General features: G+C 44.4%; 1 protein-coding gene across 2 annotated transcripts in view; it reads left to right on the forward strand.

Annotated features, from left to right (window-relative positions):
• Positions 1 to 15,836, forward strand: part of LOC129860862 (plexin-A1-like) — a 334,577-nt gene that overhangs the window by 294,351 nt on the left and 24,390 nt on the right. Inside the window, exons 16-21 of one of the 2 annotated variants that reach the window (XM_055931720.1) lie at positions 3,176 to 3,343; positions 7,959 to 8,052; positions 9,642 to 9,878; positions 10,988 to 11,131; positions 12,482 to 12,716; positions 14,682 to 14,839. In XM_055931720.1, the coding sequence (XP_055787695.1) occupies positions 3,176 to 3,343; positions 7,959 to 8,052; positions 9,642 to 9,878; positions 10,988 to 11,131; positions 12,482 to 12,716; positions 14,682 to 14,839 (1,036 nt within the window). The remainder of the gene's footprint in view (positions 1 to 3,175; positions 3,344 to 7,958; positions 8,053 to 9,641; positions 9,879 to 10,987; positions 11,132 to 12,481; positions 12,717 to 14,681; positions 14,840 to 15,836) is intronic. The other variant, XM_055931721.1, reaches the window with a different exon arrangement.

A 15,836-nucleotide genomic window follows, 5' to 3' on the forward strand; every position in this document is an offset into this window, starting at 1 on the left:
CTCTCGTCCTCTTTGTGTCTCTCTCCTTCTCTCTCTTGTCCTCTTTGTGTTTGTCTCCGTCTTTCTCTCGCCCTCTTTGTGTCTTTCTCCTTCTCTCTCGTCCTCTTTGTGTTTGTCTCCTCTCTCTCATCCTCTTTGTGTCTGTCTCCTTCTCTCTCTCGTCCTCTTTGTGTCTGTCTCCTCTCTCTCATCCTCTTTGTGTCTGTCTCCTTCTCTCTCTCGTCCTCTTTGTGTCTGTCTCCTTCTCTCTCTCGTCCTCTTTGTGTCTGTCTCCTCTCTCGTCCTCTTTGTGTCTGTCTCCTTCTCTTTCTCGTTCTCTTTGTGTATGTCTCCTCTCTCTCGTTCTCTTTGTGTCTGTCTCCTCTCTCTCTCGTCCTATTTGTGTCTGTCTCTCTCTCGTCCTCTTTGTGTCTGTCTCCGTCTCTCTCTCGTCCTCTTTGTGTTTGTATCCTTCTCTCTCTCGTCTTCTTTGTGTTTGACTCCTTCTCTCTCGTCCTCTTTTTGTCTGTCTCCTTCTCTCTCTTGTCCTCTTTGTGTTTGTCTCCGTCTTTCTCTCGCCCTCTTTGTGTCTGTCTCCTTCTCTCTCGTCCTCTTTGTGTTTGTCTCCTCTCTCTCATCCTCTTTCTGTCTCTCTCCTCTCTCTCGTCCTCTTTGTGTCTGTCTCCTCTCTCTCATCCTCTTTGTGTCTGTCTCCTTCTCTCTCTCGTCCTCTTTGTGTCTGTCTCCTTCTCTCTCGTCCTCTTTGTGTCTGTCTCATTCTCTCTCGTCCTCTTTCTGTCTCTCTCCTTCTCTCTCGTCCTCTTGGTGTCTGTCTCCTTCTCTTTCTCGTTCTCTTTGTGTATGTTTCCGTCTCTCTCTCGTCCTCTTTGTGTCTGTCTCCGTCTCTCTCTCGTCCTCTTTGTGTCTGTATCCTTCTCTCTCTCGTCCTCTTTCTGTCTCTCTCCTTCTCTCTCGTCCTCTTTGTGTCTGTCTCCTCTCTTGTCCTCTTTGTGTATGTTTCCGTCTCCTCTCTCGTCCTCTTTGTGTCTCTATCCTTCTCTCTCTCTTCCTCTTTGTGTCTGTCTCCTTCTCTCTCTCGTCCTCTTTGTGTCTGTATCCTTCTCTCTCTCGTCCTCTTTCTGTCTCTCTCCTTCTCTCTCTCGTCCTCTTTGTGTCTCTATCCTTCTCTCTCTCTTCCTCTTTGTGTCTGTCTCCTTCTCTCTCTCGTCCTCTTTGTGTCTGTATCCTTCTCTCTCTCGTCCTCTTTGTGTCTGTCTCCTTCTCTCTCTCATCCTCTTTGTGTCTGTATCCTTCTCTCTCCCGTCCTCTTTAAGTCTGTCTCCTCTCTCGTCCTCTTTCTGTCTGTCTCCTTCTCTCTCTCGTCCTCTTTCTGTCTTTCTCCTCTCTTGTCCTCTTTCTGTCTGTCTCCTTCTCTCTCGTCCTCTTTGTGTATGTCTTCTCTCTCTCGTTCTCTTTGTGCTTGTGTCCTTCTCTCTCGTCTTCTTTGTGTCTGTCTCCTTCTCTCTCTCGTCCTCTTTCTGTCTGTCTCCTCTCTCGTCCTCTTTCTGTCTGTCTCCTTCTCTCTCGTCCTCTTTGTGTATGTCTTCTCTCTCTCGTTCTCTTTGTGCTTGTGTCCTTCTCTCTCGTCCTCTTTGTGTCTGTCTCCTTCTCTCTCTCGTTCTCTTTGTGTCTGTCTCCTCTCTCTCTCGTCCTATTTGTGTCTGTCTCTCTCTCGTCCTCTTTGTGTCTGTCTCTCTCTCGTCCTCTTTGTGTCTGTCTCCGTCTCTCTCTCGTCCTCTTTGTGTTTGTATCCTTCTCTCTCTCGTCTTCTTTGTGTTTGTCTCCTTCTCTCTCGTCCTCTTTGTGTCTGTCTCCTTCTCTCTCTTGTCCTCTTTGTGTTTGTCTCCGTCTTTCTCTCGCCCTCTTTGTGTCTGTCTCCTTCTCTCTCGTCCTCTTTGTGTTTGTCTCCTCTCCCTCATCCTCTTTGTGTCTGTCTCCTTCTCTCTCTCGTCCTCTGTGTCTGTCTCCTTCTCTCTCTCGTCCTCTTTGTGTCTGTCTCATTCTCTCTCGTCCTCTTTGTGTCTGTCTCCTTCTCTCTCTTCCTCTTTGTGTCTGTATCCTTCTCTCTCTCGTCCTGTTTGTGTCTGTCTCCTTCTCTCTCTCGTCCTCTTGGTGTCTGTCTCCTTCTCTCTCTCGTTCTCTTTGTGTCTGTCTCCTTCTCTCTCGTCCTCTTTGTTTTTGTCTCCTCTCTCTCATCCTCTTTGTGTTTGTGTCCTTCTCTCTCGTCCTCTTTGTGTATGTCTCCTTCTCTCTCTCGTCCTCTTTGTGTCTGTCTCCTTCTCTCTCTCGTCCTCTTTGTGTCTGTCTCCTTCTCTCTCTCGTCCTCTTTGTGTCTGTCTCCTTCTCTCTCTCGTCCTCTTTGTGTCTGTCTCCTTCTCTCTCTCGTCTTCTTTGTGTTTGTCTCCTTCTCTCTCTCGTCCTCTTTGTGTCTGTCTCCTTCTCTCTCTCGTCTTCTTTGTGTCTGTCTCCTCTCTCTCGTCCTCTTTGTGTCTGTCTCCTTCTCTCTCTCGTCCTCTTTGTGTCTGTCTCCTTCTCTCTCTCGTCCTCTTTGTGTCTGTCTCCTTCTCTCTCTCGTCTTCTTTGTGTTTGTCTCCTTCTCTCTCTCGTCCTCTTTGTGTCTGTCTCCTTCTCTCTCTCGTCCTCTTTGTGTCTGTTTCATTCTCGTTTTGTTGTTTGTCACAACCACCTTGTCAAAATATATGCAATCTTGGGAGGGTTTGTGGAGCGTGCGTTGTGAAGCAGGTTCCCATGGAAACGGGGCGAGGGGAATCAGAGGAGACATTGCAGGCACGTCTCCAATCAGGACCTGGGAATCACACCAGAATCACTCCTCTCCTCTCTTCCTAGAAAAACTGCGGCACTTTCCCAGAAATACAAGCATCATTCAACAGCGCTACAGATTAGTTATCGTAGTTACTGTGTAATAATTGACTAGACACACCAAGCATTGGTAGACACGGCTTTTAAAAATGAAGAACTCGTTCATGTTCACATTGACATAAGGTATGACCATTTCTTTAGAGACAGGTGCTGAAACCTAGACCATTGGTTTCTGTCATACTGATGAAACCCGTGAATGATATCTCTTTGTAACCGTTGTCATCCTTTAACCATGTTTCTCCCCCTCTCTCTGCAGGAGAAATGCCCGGGAGATAGTGTGTGTGACCCCAGCGGGGCTGACCCCAGGCAGCACACCAGTCATGGTGGACATCGACTCTGCTGAGCTGAGGAACCCAGAGGTCAAATATAACTACACCGACGACCCCACCGTCCTGAGGATTGAACCCGACTGGAGCATCGCTAGGTAGGGAGAGGATCTGGGTATTTACATTGATATCACCTGGTTCTCTGGTGCTGGTCAGCTGTGCAGTACTGGAGCTACAGCGGCACCTCTTTAAAAGAGTTAGAGAGGAAAACACAGAACCTTGTGGAAAGTCCACTTTGACCCAGAATGCTCTGCTTCCTGGTTAACCCTTTGAGACACTGTTACAAGATGCGATAGCCCTCCCCCCTCTCTCTCTCTCTGTGTCTCTGTGTGTGTCTCTCTCTCTCCCTGTGTCTCTGTTGAAACAATTTCTGCTTCATCTATAATAGGTTGATCTAATAGGCTGTTGGATTGAAATGGGGTATAGTCATTGCTCTGTGGGATTGGCTAAGGAGCAGCTGTGGCCCAACCGCTGCCCCAGGGCCCCCATGCCTCTGTGCTCTGTGTCTAAAATTTGGTGTGTATTTGTTAGGATCTACATGTGTGTTGAATTCTGTTTGTGGGTTGGGGGGTGACGGTGGGGGGGGTTCTGCTCTGCTCCACTGAGCCCACCCAGGGTTGGCCTGCCCAGCTACAGAGCCTGGATGGGTGGATGGGCTGACTGACTGACTGTTCCTCAATAGTCTCCAGTGATTCGCCACAGATCTGGGCTCCGTCTGGCACAGAGAAACAGACGGGAACACATGCATAAACAAATGAAAAACAAGCGACAAAATGACTGAGATTCCTGGATCTCTCATATCCAACATTCTCTCAGCTCATCGATGTGATCGCTATACTGTAGGCCGAAATGCCTTATTCACACACTCCAGCATAGAATACACCAGGGGCTTGGAGATGTGTGAACAACATATTTTTGTTCATCTGTGCATTAACTTCTACTTTCATGTCTATGTTAACGGCATTGCATATTCACTGCATTACAATGTTTTGAATAGGGAGTTGTATACTGAGATTGGTAAATTAGATTGGCTTATTATCGTATTTGCAACTTTCTCGGTTTTCTGCTGTAGAAAAATACTTTTAAATAGCTTATTGATTGAATAAGTGGCTGCTAAATTGCTTTATCATATACAGAAAAGGGAGAGAATACGAGGAACAAAGTAGAAGAGAAGCGAAGGAGTAATTAAGAGATAATGAAAGAGAAGGAGATGAAAAGCAGGAATCCTTTTCATACTATGACGTCTTTCCACTATCTTTTTTCAGCCTTTTCCTTATATCTGAAAGGTATTGCCGGTATCAAAGCCCAATTTATTTTTTCCGCCTAACGACCTAGTAGTAATTTCGATAAAGTTCTGCCTACGGTTTAGGAATAGGGTTGGAGAGCCCATGGCATACAGAGTTTGGGCGAAATATCACCTGGTGATACAGTGGGGCAAAAAAGTATTTAGTCAGCCACCAATTGTGCAAGTTCTCCTACTTAAAAAGATGAGAGAGGCCTGTAATTTTCATCATAGGTACACTTCAACTATGTAAATATATATATACAGTATATAAATATTTGTATTATTGTTATAATTTTTTTACGAAAGTAGTGCACTGAGCCTCTACTAGTCCTGTATTAGCGGACTGATATCACTGTCTGTAGGTCGGGCAAAAATAAATGAATCTGCAGACTAACTCCAGAATGGGAAAAATATTGTCAATTATATTCTTCTTACTATAAAATCAAATTACCTAATATAAAATAATGGTTTGAGACTGATAGCCTATCTGGTCTGCTAAAGGAACAAGCCTACAGCCTATGACATGGAGCATAGCCACATAACATACAGTAGACCAACTCATATTCTGTTCTTCTGAAATACATTTTCTTCATATCAGAATGTTTCTTTAGACCTGCCTAAAATAAATAATGGATTTATTGTGATGGTGTATATTCAATTGATTTATTAGACTTTTTAAAATGTAGATGTTCCAAAGACGCATCAGCAGCTTGTACGTGTGGAGACCTGGAGATGCTAAACGTGTTTATGTTAATTAACGGTCAATTAATGTGAGATTCTTTTGCATGACAATAACCAGCTAACAAAATGTCATGACCGCCAAAGCCCTATTTTCGGCTGAGCAAATAAGTGGACGTGGTACAGCTCGTCTATCACTGATCAGAAACATTTATCATGCAATGATGTAGCCCAGATCAAGTGCAGGCCTGTTAGTTTCATCAGGCGTGTAAAGGCAACACCAAAAGCCTGCAGAGGTTGTGAAATATGAACATGAGACTGACATGCTTTTGAAAATAGGATTGCTATTCTTTTCTATTGGTATCATGATGTAGATACTCTCAATGTAAGACCTTACGCCCTGCTCCCTAACAAAGTGGAGGGCCGGTAGGAAAGAGATGAAATGTGGTTAAAAAAATGCATGGGTTCTGTTTCAAATATAACTTTTTTATATGACAGCGGATCCACACGTTCCCGTGACACAAGCTGTGTAGGAAAAAATATTTGTTGTATTTTATTCTGTTATATTCCATTATATTATTACTGCGAAATATGTGTGTGTTGACTGTGATCAGGGCAGGTGTGTCTTGTCTGTTGAATGAACTAAATAATGAACTATTCATTTGGACGTAACATAAATAAACTCAAAATAGTCCATTCTATTGTTTTGAAAATACATGTTATTAGTCTTCTAATGTTTCTTAGGACCTTTCTAAACCCAATTAATAATAGATGTGTTTTTGATGGTGTATATTCAATGGTTTTATTAAAATAGATGCCCACCCACATCTGCTCACCACTCCCACCTGTCACCGGCATGCTGGCATGTGCACGGGAGGTATGAAAGGTGTATGCAGGCCTGTTTGTAAGGGCGTCATATAAACATTGCCCTATTATTTTTACAGGCAAAATACCTTAAATCCCTTGTGAAAGCAGTATAAGCTACTTTGTCAAAGCCCGTGGAGCCATGTTGTTGCTTAAATGGCAATTTTACCACTTTTCAACCTCATATTCATTATCTCCAGCACCAAACCAGTAGGGGTGTAACAGTTCACCAAACCAGTAGGGGTGTAACGGTTCACCAAACCAGTAGGGGTGTAACGGTTCACCAAACCAGTAGGGGTGTAACGGTTCACCAAACCCGTGGTTTGGTACGTATTGCGGTTTTGTGGGAAAATTAAATGCCAACAGTTACTGTAGTACATTTTTGTTTATTTGAAAGGTGCAATATGCAAAAATCGCTCTGCCATTACCTGGTTGCTAAAATTCTAATAGTGTGCCTAATTTCAGTTTATGTGACAAAACAAGCAATATATAGTGTAGAGAACCATTGTACCATCCATTGTACCACTCTGAAATATATTTTCAATAACCAAAAATATTGTGTTTTCAGCTGTTTGAAGATGGTGTACAAAACCAAAAGTAAAAGATACAAAAACAAAACATAAGAACGGGAAGCATAGAAATAGCACACTTAGAACAGACAGTTTATTCAGAAAATATTCAAACCCCTTGACTTTTTATACATTTTGTTGGGTTCTTGACTAAGGCCCTTCTCCTCCGATTGCTCAGTTTGGCCGGGCAGCCAGCTCTAGGAAGAGTCTTGGTGGTTCCTAACTTCTCCCATTTAACAATGATGAATGCCACTGTGGTCTTGGGGACATTCAATGCTGGAGACATTTTTTGGTACCCTTCCCCAGATCTGTGCCTCGGCCCAATCCTGTTTCGGAGCTCACCAGACAATTCCTTTGACCTCATGGCTTGGTTTTTGCTCTGACATGCACTGTCAACTGTGGAACCCTATATAGACAGGTATGTGCCATTCCAAATAATGTCCAATCAATTGAATTTACCACAAGTGGACTCCAATCAAGTTGTAGAAACATCTCAACGATGATCAATTGAAACAGGATGCACCTGAGCTAAATTTCGAGTCTCATAGCAAAGGGTCTGAATAAATATGTAAATAAGGTATTTCTGTTTTTTATTTGTAATAAATTTGCAAACAATTCTAAAAACCTGTTTCGCTTTGTCATTATGGGGTAATATGTGCAGATTGATGAGGAATTTGTTTTATTTAAAACATTTTAGAATAAGGCTGTATGTAACAAAATGTGGAAAATGTAAAGAGGTCTGAATAGGTTCCAAATGCACTGTAGATAGTGGCTGAGGCTGGAGCTGGGTCTGGGCCTGCACTGGTGGGTGAAGAGAGAGAGTATATTCTCTGTTGGTAAGAGGGCTTTTTCACATAAAGAGCCGGGCTGGAGGTATAGGCTCTACACAAATAACAATCTGTGGAGAAAGCCTGCTTTAAAGAGGCAGCCTCAGCCCCAGTCTCATGCCCAGCCTCAGCCAGGAGCTGCCTGTCCATGCATGCAGGATGAAGAAAGTCGACTGCAAAGAACACAGCATTCACAAGGCTAGATAAAGGAAGGCAGGAGGGATGGATACACGCTATACTTGCCAGACATAGTGGGTGTTGTTATGCACTGGCTTTCCAGACACTGGGACTGTAAACTCCATTTGTGACTGTCTCCTAGGACCTAAAGTACACCTACAACACATTTTATATTCCGGGGGTTTTATCCACGACTTACCAACAGCTGGCAAATGAATATACTTCAATCTACTGTGTGTTGATTGTCTAATACTTTTCTAGGCATCCTCATATTTACATATTTGTTAACAAAGTAATTTTTTTCTTTTGTCAGTGGTGGAACCCTGTTGACCGTCAGTGGAACTAACCTGGCCACCATCAGAGAGCCTAAGATCAGAGCCAAGTACGGCTCCGCCGAATCCTTCCATGTGAGTATGTACCCAGCCCAGACCCCTTCACAAACACCTCACTCACACACATCTCGTCGCCTGGTCTTCCTTCCATGTGAGTATGTACCTAGCCCAGACCCCTTCACAAACACCTCACTCACACACATCTCGTCGCCTGGTCTTTCTTCCATGTGAGTATGGACCTAGCCCAGACCCCTTCACAAACACCTCACTCACACACATCTCGTCGCCTGGTCTTTCTTCCATGGGTGGCTATCAGACTGTCTGCCGGTTGTTCTGACAATTTTATCTCCTGTTTCTACCCTGCTCCTTGAAACAAAACATCCAACACTCCCCCAGGCCGTTTAACCTTTAAAATGTCCCAGGATGACAAAGTGGTGTTGGCAAGTCGCCCCTCACCCCCTCACCTTGCACCATGGGGCTCCATTAACCTTTCCTTCAGTTCTACTGGAAGAGAATCAACTTCTGCTTAATGACCTTGTTCTAATGGCCCGTCCCTTGTGCTCCGTTCAAACTAGCTTCTGCTCTAGACACAATGCTGCTGAGGTCCTTGTGCTCAGTGTTGGTGAACATGTTAAGTGGTCCATGTAGAGAAGCATACAGCGTAGGTGAAGTGATTGTTACAGTTCTGAATCTACTAGCAATACCTGGAGACATAAAAGCCAACACAGCAAAGCAGTAATATTTTCTGAGAATGTTTACCAGGGAGTTAGAGAAACTGTAATGAGATACATATAAACCAATATTTGAATGGGTTTTTAAGTAACATGTCTCCTCTAGGGCTGTGGTTCTGAACTGGTTTTGCCTCGGGACCCAAATTTGACCAGGTTGTCTCAGTCGCGACCCAATATTCACATTGTGAGAAAGAATCGCCAATATATAATCTGGAAAACAATGCTATATTGATAGTAAATGTAGCAATTATATTACAAGGGAACAACATTCCCACCTCTTTCATTGTCAGTAATTACATTTTGCCCATGTTCCTGATGAAGAATGTTAAAAAATTTGCTGGTTTGAGACCACAAAATCCACCAAAATAGCACTGCTAATATCTCTATAATGAAAATACTGGGATTAAAGAAAACATTTCCAGAGATTAAATTATTAAAATATGTAAATTCATTATAATTTCAAAAAAGTTATACCTGGTTAAAGTCATTTAAATTCAGACTAGGGTATTATTATTATACATTTTTTAAGGAACTCAGTCTGGGTCTCAATTTACTCTTGAAGGTTGTAATACTAGAATGCACAAGGTGCAATTTTGAAATTGGGTAGTGCATCATCAGCTCCTCTTGTCATGTCAGTCATTGCAGACCTTAGAGAGATATTTATAACTTGTCAGAAATGTCCATAACAACTAGCCCATGTCAGCTAACGTTTTTTAACTAGGATTTTTAGCCCATAGATTTTGTTGGAATGTTTGCGTCACTCAGATGTCTCACGAACACACATAAGACATGGCAAAATGCGTTCCCAAATGAAGCAAGGGGAGCCCAAGTGAAAACGGGTGGGAACCACCTTTGTAAGGGAACATACAATTTGTCATCTCAAACTTTTCTAATCTCTTTTATTTACTATTTTCTTTCTCCCGTCCCGCTCAGAACTGCACAGTGTTTAATAACTCAGTGATGGTGTGCCTAGCCCCGTCGGTTACTGACTCCGAGAGGGGCTTCTCAGACACAGGCAGTGGGCCGGATGAGATCGGCTTCTACATGGACAACGTCCACGCTCTGATGGTGGTCAACGAGACGTTCAGCTACTACCCCGACCCCGTGTTCGAACCCCTCAGCCCCACCGGGGTCCTGGAGCTCAAACCCACCTCCCCTCTCATCCTCAAGGTAAGAGAGCCTGCGTGCCAGCAGGGCAGAGTGGTTGGAGTGGGGGGTGAACACTGAGAACCAGAGAGGCTCAGTCATTTCAACGAGTCACAGAAATTCAAATGTATATTTTCAAGTGTCTACGAGGGAATTATCTTTCACCTGTCTATCTTATAAACCATTCATGTATTTGTATTTGTTAATCCCTATTAAAATACAGTGTATACTATTACATAAAATATATTTTTACATTTTTGGAATACATCAAATGTAATCGGACGGATTTTTCGATTTAGATTATACAATGTTTCATGTATCCCTCAGCTCCAGCTCTAAACGTCAAAATTGGGACGGTTGTGCATCCAATTATCCTCTGAGCCAATATAAAAAAACAACATAAGAACCATCATTGAAAATGAAATGTATTAACTAAACCTTTTCTGATTGCAGAGAGAATCCCCCGCCTGGTTTGTTAAAACTAACCTTCCCATTAGCACAGTGATGAGAATAAGAAAATGTAATTTGCTGAAATAATCAAGGGTATTTTACGAGATGCGCATTGCATTCGCCATGCAGTTAATTTTTCATCTGGTGCGCGGGGTGGGGTGTTGGGTGCATGGCTGATGCAGCAGGGTGAAATGATCGTGAATAGAATGCATGCCTGAAGTGTTCCACGGCGTGACCTGCCTGGGAGGAGCCCTGTGGAGAGAGGGATTGGAAGACTGAGTCTTCACCTCTCTCATGCTGCTAGAGCAGTGGGTGGCACAACAGCTCTCTCTCTCTCTCCCCCCACCTGCTCTTCTCTGCCACCCTTCTGTTGTTGCTGCTCTCTCTCTAGAGTTGAGGCTACAGGGCTCATGGCCTCGCTCTGACACGTAGGCAAAGAGAGATGCTTGGAAAAAAGATATATGTTTTCCAAAGCTTTTGTCAGATTGAAATTGTGCGACCTCCAACATCGGCGGTGGCTCCATATGAGCCTCGCCAAAGTCTGTCACATTATAGAACATATCTTGCCTTGCTACCAGTGCACGGCTTTGTGTGGTTAACTCTGTGCTTGGCCTTGGTTGAAAGGATTGGGTCAGATAAAAAAGATAAAAGATTTGACACTGTTTTTGTGTGTTTCCTTACAGGGTCGTAACCTAATCCCTGCAGCGCCTGGTAACTCCAGGCTGAACTACACGGTGTTCATCGGGGAGACCCCCTGTGTTCTGACCCTGTCTGAGACTCAGCTGCTGTGTGAATGGCCCAACCTCACTGGACAGCACAAAGTCACAGTGAGCACTTAATCTATACCATTTCATTTCACATGGCACACGACTCACCTGGACTGAGTTCACACTGTCTCCCTTGACTTTACTTTGTTTTATCTAACCTTTATATATACTCAAGATGGAATTGCCTCTGTGCATTTTTTTCAGTAAAATACTACAGCTAATTTCAGTGCACTAGTATTTTTTTGGTTTCCACAAGTACTACTTTCTATATATCCTCAAATACACACACAGTCCCCTCCAAACATATCTCTACTATCCTCTCCAGTCACACTATCTGTGTGACATTTACTAGTCTGGAAAGACATTGAAAGTAGTGACAACACATCCATGTAATTCAATATGATGGCTCTCCAAACTACCAGTAGGCTTGGAGCTGGATTCTTTTTGCTTTGCAACTAAATGTCATGTTGAATATTGGAGAAATACCATTTTCATGGGTTGGTATAGTAATTCATTACTCTTGACAATGGCACTTTAAAAATAGAACTGTCTGTTTCCATCCGCTCTGGGCTGGGCTGGGCTGGGCTGGGCTGGGCTGGGCTGGGCTGTGTGTGTGTGTGTGTGTGTGTGTGTGTGTGTGTGTGTGTGTGTGTGTGTGTGTGTGTGTGTGTGTGTGTGTGTGTGTGTGTGTGTGTGTGTGTGTGTGTGTGTGTGTGTGTGTGTGTGTGTGTGTGTGTTGTGTGCGTGTGTGTTGTGTGCGTGTGTGTTGTGTGCGCTGTGGGGTGTGCTGGGGAGAAGGACACAGCTGTGTGTTCTATACCCTGTGTAAAGTGACCTACATACAGGGCCCCCAGTAGGCGTCCGGCCCGACGCACAAGGCTATGTCTCTGTATGTGTGCAGAGTCTGGTGTGTGTGTGTTGTCTTGTTTGCCTCCTCAGATGCACAGCTGTGTGTTGGCGGCTGTGCCTCCTGCAAGTTTTCTAAGAAACCTTTTATGGCCTTCAGGTTTTTCTGTTCTCATCAGTCCCTTCCCTGTCAATACAATAGAAAATACATGATGTTTAGAAACTGTCGTCAACAGGACAAACTTTTAGCACCTGAACCCGAAACAACCCAATTTTACAAGTGTTTAACATCCTTTGACTTTGTGTTAACTTGATACTTTAAAGTGCAGTAATCATTGCTCATCGAAATAGTTATCAACCCCCCACTGAATACTTTGATTTGAGATATTCCAGTGATGGGTTCTGTCAGACCTGCTGCGTTTATGTAAATGTGGTTTGTTAGAACCCACAGTGTTTCACTTCTATTAATGACACTGGTTCCTGAGGGGAAGTCTCTTTCACTGTACTGATTGCTTTGTTTGATTACACTCTGTGACGTGTTTCTCTGTCTGTGTGTGTGATCAGATCCGGGTGGGTGGGTTCGAGTACTCCCCTGGTACTCTCCAGATCTACTCAGACAGCCTGCTGACCCTGCCTGCTATCATCGGTATCGGCGGAGGTGGTGGTCTGCTGCTATTGGTCATCATCGCTGTGCTCATCGCCTACAAGAGGAAGTCCCGCGATGCTGACCGCACCCTGAAACGCCTGCAGCTGCAGATGGACAACCTGGAGTCCAGAGTGGCCCTGGAGTGTAAAGAGGGTACGGACAGTCACACACTCCTTGTCAGTCTCTCTTTCACCTCTCTCTCTCTCTCTCTCTCTCTCTCTCTCTCTCTCTCTCTCTCTCTCTCTCTCTCTCTCTCCCTCTCTTTTCTCTCTCTCTCTCTCTTTTTTCTCTCTCTCTCTCTTTCTCTTTCCCCCTCACTCTCCCTCATTCATAATCACTCTCTTATTCTCTTTCTGTGTGGATATGTTGCTGTGCTGTAGCTGCACTCTGTCCAGTCGTCATGGTAACAGGTTGGTGTGGCTGATGCGAGAGGGCTGCTTGCTCTCTGGTGGTGTGGTCGCAGTATCCTCTGAACGTGTGAATGTGTCTGTGTGTTGTGTGGACAGCCAAGTTGGTGTTGTCGCTTTGACGTTTTGAGGTGCGTCTATGCTGCCCACTGAGAGATGGACTGAGACTAATTGGTCCTTATCTGTGGCTGGCCATCCGGAGGGTCATAGCCTTGTCAGTCTCAGCCTACAGCCTGCCGCCAAACACTGATGGATACAGAGATGAGGAAAAGAACTCTGGCAGGGGAAGAGAGACGGGGACTGTGTGGGGTCAGATTGACCAGTACAGGGAACATCGGAGAGTGATTGAGTTAAAGCTACTGTTACTCCACGTGTATACCTGATAGAATTAGCATTCTTGCCACACATGCTCAATACAATGCACATGCCGTGATTTATTTACAACAAAAACAGCAGCAGCACACAACAGACATGAGAAGTTTGGGCAACGATGTGAGGTAAAAACACTGAGTGCCACCAGGAAGTAGAGCGTTGCTGTGTCCCCGCCCCCTGCCCCGCCCCTCCTGCTGGAGGCCCAGACGGGCTATTCTACCCGTCTGGGCGGGATGGGCGGGGCAGCAGACGGGGGGGGCGGGCTTGGCTGCGGGGAGGTGGGCGTGTCCCACTAAGTGTCAGTCAGCAGGGGAGGGGAGGATGATAGGAGAGGTGGAGCTCAATGAGCCGTGCTCTAAGGGCCATCAGAGAGCAGTGTAATCCAAACAAACAGACAGACAAAACTAACAGTCACACGGCTAATGGCCCATTAACAACATATTAGATGCTGCTGCAACTGTTGACGGGGAGACGATCTGCTGTGTAGTTTACTTTGCTGGATGTAATGGTTGCTTTGGCTTGGTGCTTAGACACAACAAACTCAATAGAATGAAGGATTACTATTTTATTTTGCCAATTGTTGGAAAGTCAAGACTCAGCCAGACACATTCCCTGTCAACAGAATGTTTTTTATTCACATTATAACTTTGATAGTTATTTTATCTCTATGAATAATTGGACCCATAGTGAAAGGCCCATGATAATAAAGCCTTAATGAACCTGTAGGAATCGTGCAGTCTGTATAATGTTTGAGTGGCTGCTAAACTGGACGTAGAAATGGTGAAGCCCGTACAGAAGGGGGAGCTTGGCAGTCTACTATAATCATCCCAGCGGACGACGCAGGCCAATAACAGCTGGAGGAAATGATGCATGAAATGCATTGCTCCTTTATTAATTATCCACTCATCCAATTAATTGACTTTCTTTCCGATGAACTTTGTTTCATCTTTTTCTCTTTCCATTGTCTCTCCTCTTTTTTGTAACAGTTTATTTTATTTTCTTTAGCACTTCTCTTGTATTTCCAAGTAGTATGGATTCAATTTAAAACACAACAGAAGAATGAAATCAACATTCTATTTACTTGCCCTTTCCATGTGTCTTTTTCTCTAAGCCAATCAGTGCAGTATTGGTGTGGTGGTATATGTTTGCAGTTGACATTGATAATACTGTGCAACACACAGTTGTAACATTGGAATACACACACTTTGAGTGTAATGAAGATACTGTACTTCCAGAATCCCCTTCGATGTCCATTCTTACCCAGTGCAACTGGCTGTGCATCCCTGTGTTTAAGTGTCTACATCTTAGTAAGTTAATTCTCTGTCTGTGTGATCCCCAGCCTTTGCAGAGTTGCAGACAGACATCCATGAGTTGACCCAGGAGCTGGACGGAGCGGGCATTCCCTTCCTGGAATACAGGACCTACGCCATGAGGGTCCTCTTCCCTGGCATCGAGGATCACCCCGTGCTCAAGGAGATGGAGGTACGGGTCAAGGAGGTACACCACCACTGCCACCGCAGCATGTAGAATAGAATATCTATACCACTGTCTATACTAATCTGTATCTATATCTATATCTAATATACCACACTTTGAATGTTAGAGGAAACCTTTGTCTCACCAAAATCCCGTGTTACAGCTCGGGAAGGTACAGAGGACCGGATGTATGTAACATGATATCATTTCATACAGCCAATCATTAAGCCGATGAAATGGTCATATGATATGGCTATAATCATTTCATATACAGTAGCCGCATCACATAGGAGCTTCTCTCGCTTCATGTATCAATGACGTTCCATATATATTTCAAATATGCTACTAGATCCCACCTGGTTCAGCATGAAATATATGCAAATGGGTGTCAGAATACAGTGTAGAGACTCTCTACCTCCCCGCCCTGTCAACCACAGGCTCTTCTAAAGGGGAGGGATTACATCTTTATTGTTATGTCCGGATTTCTTTCCCACTGAATTTCCCCTCGAGTCCCAGGCGTAATCAAGTGTCCATACACACGGCTCAATCCCTTATTGCTCTGTGTAGCTGCTCTCCCCAAAGCAACCTACAGTACCCAGCCTGCTCCCCCAGAGGCCCCAGAATTTCATTTAGCTCCACGGAGGAAAATTGAGGCACTTTATTAGGCCGTGTAGTGGAAGGAGGAGAGATTCTGTGAAGTCAGAGTGCATGGTGTACGGTACGGCGGTCCTCGATTGGCTACAGGACTAGATGTGTTTCAGAGTTATGAGGTCAGTCAAGGATCATGGGAGGCAGGCGGGTGGGGGGATGGAGCCAGGCAATTGGCTAATGGAGGAGGAAGTGTTTTTTCATAAAGACAGAGACAGTACTTTGATTTTATTTTCCTTTTATTAACACGTACTGGGTGTTGTTTAGGCATGACATTATGCCGTAAGCCTTGCAGAATATACTAGGTATTTGTCTCCCTTTTTAACAGACTTGTTTTTCTGAGCAGTAGCACTGCCTTGTCTATGTGAGA

This window comes from Salvelinus fontinalis, chromosome 8 (genome assembly GCF_029448725.1).
Source record: "Salvelinus fontinalis isolate EN_2023a chromosome 8, ASM2944872v1, whole genome shotgun sequence".
In the NCBI taxonomy this organism is placed as follows: domain Eukaryota; kingdom Metazoa; phylum Chordata; class Actinopteri; order Salmoniformes; family Salmonidae; genus Salvelinus; species Salvelinus fontinalis.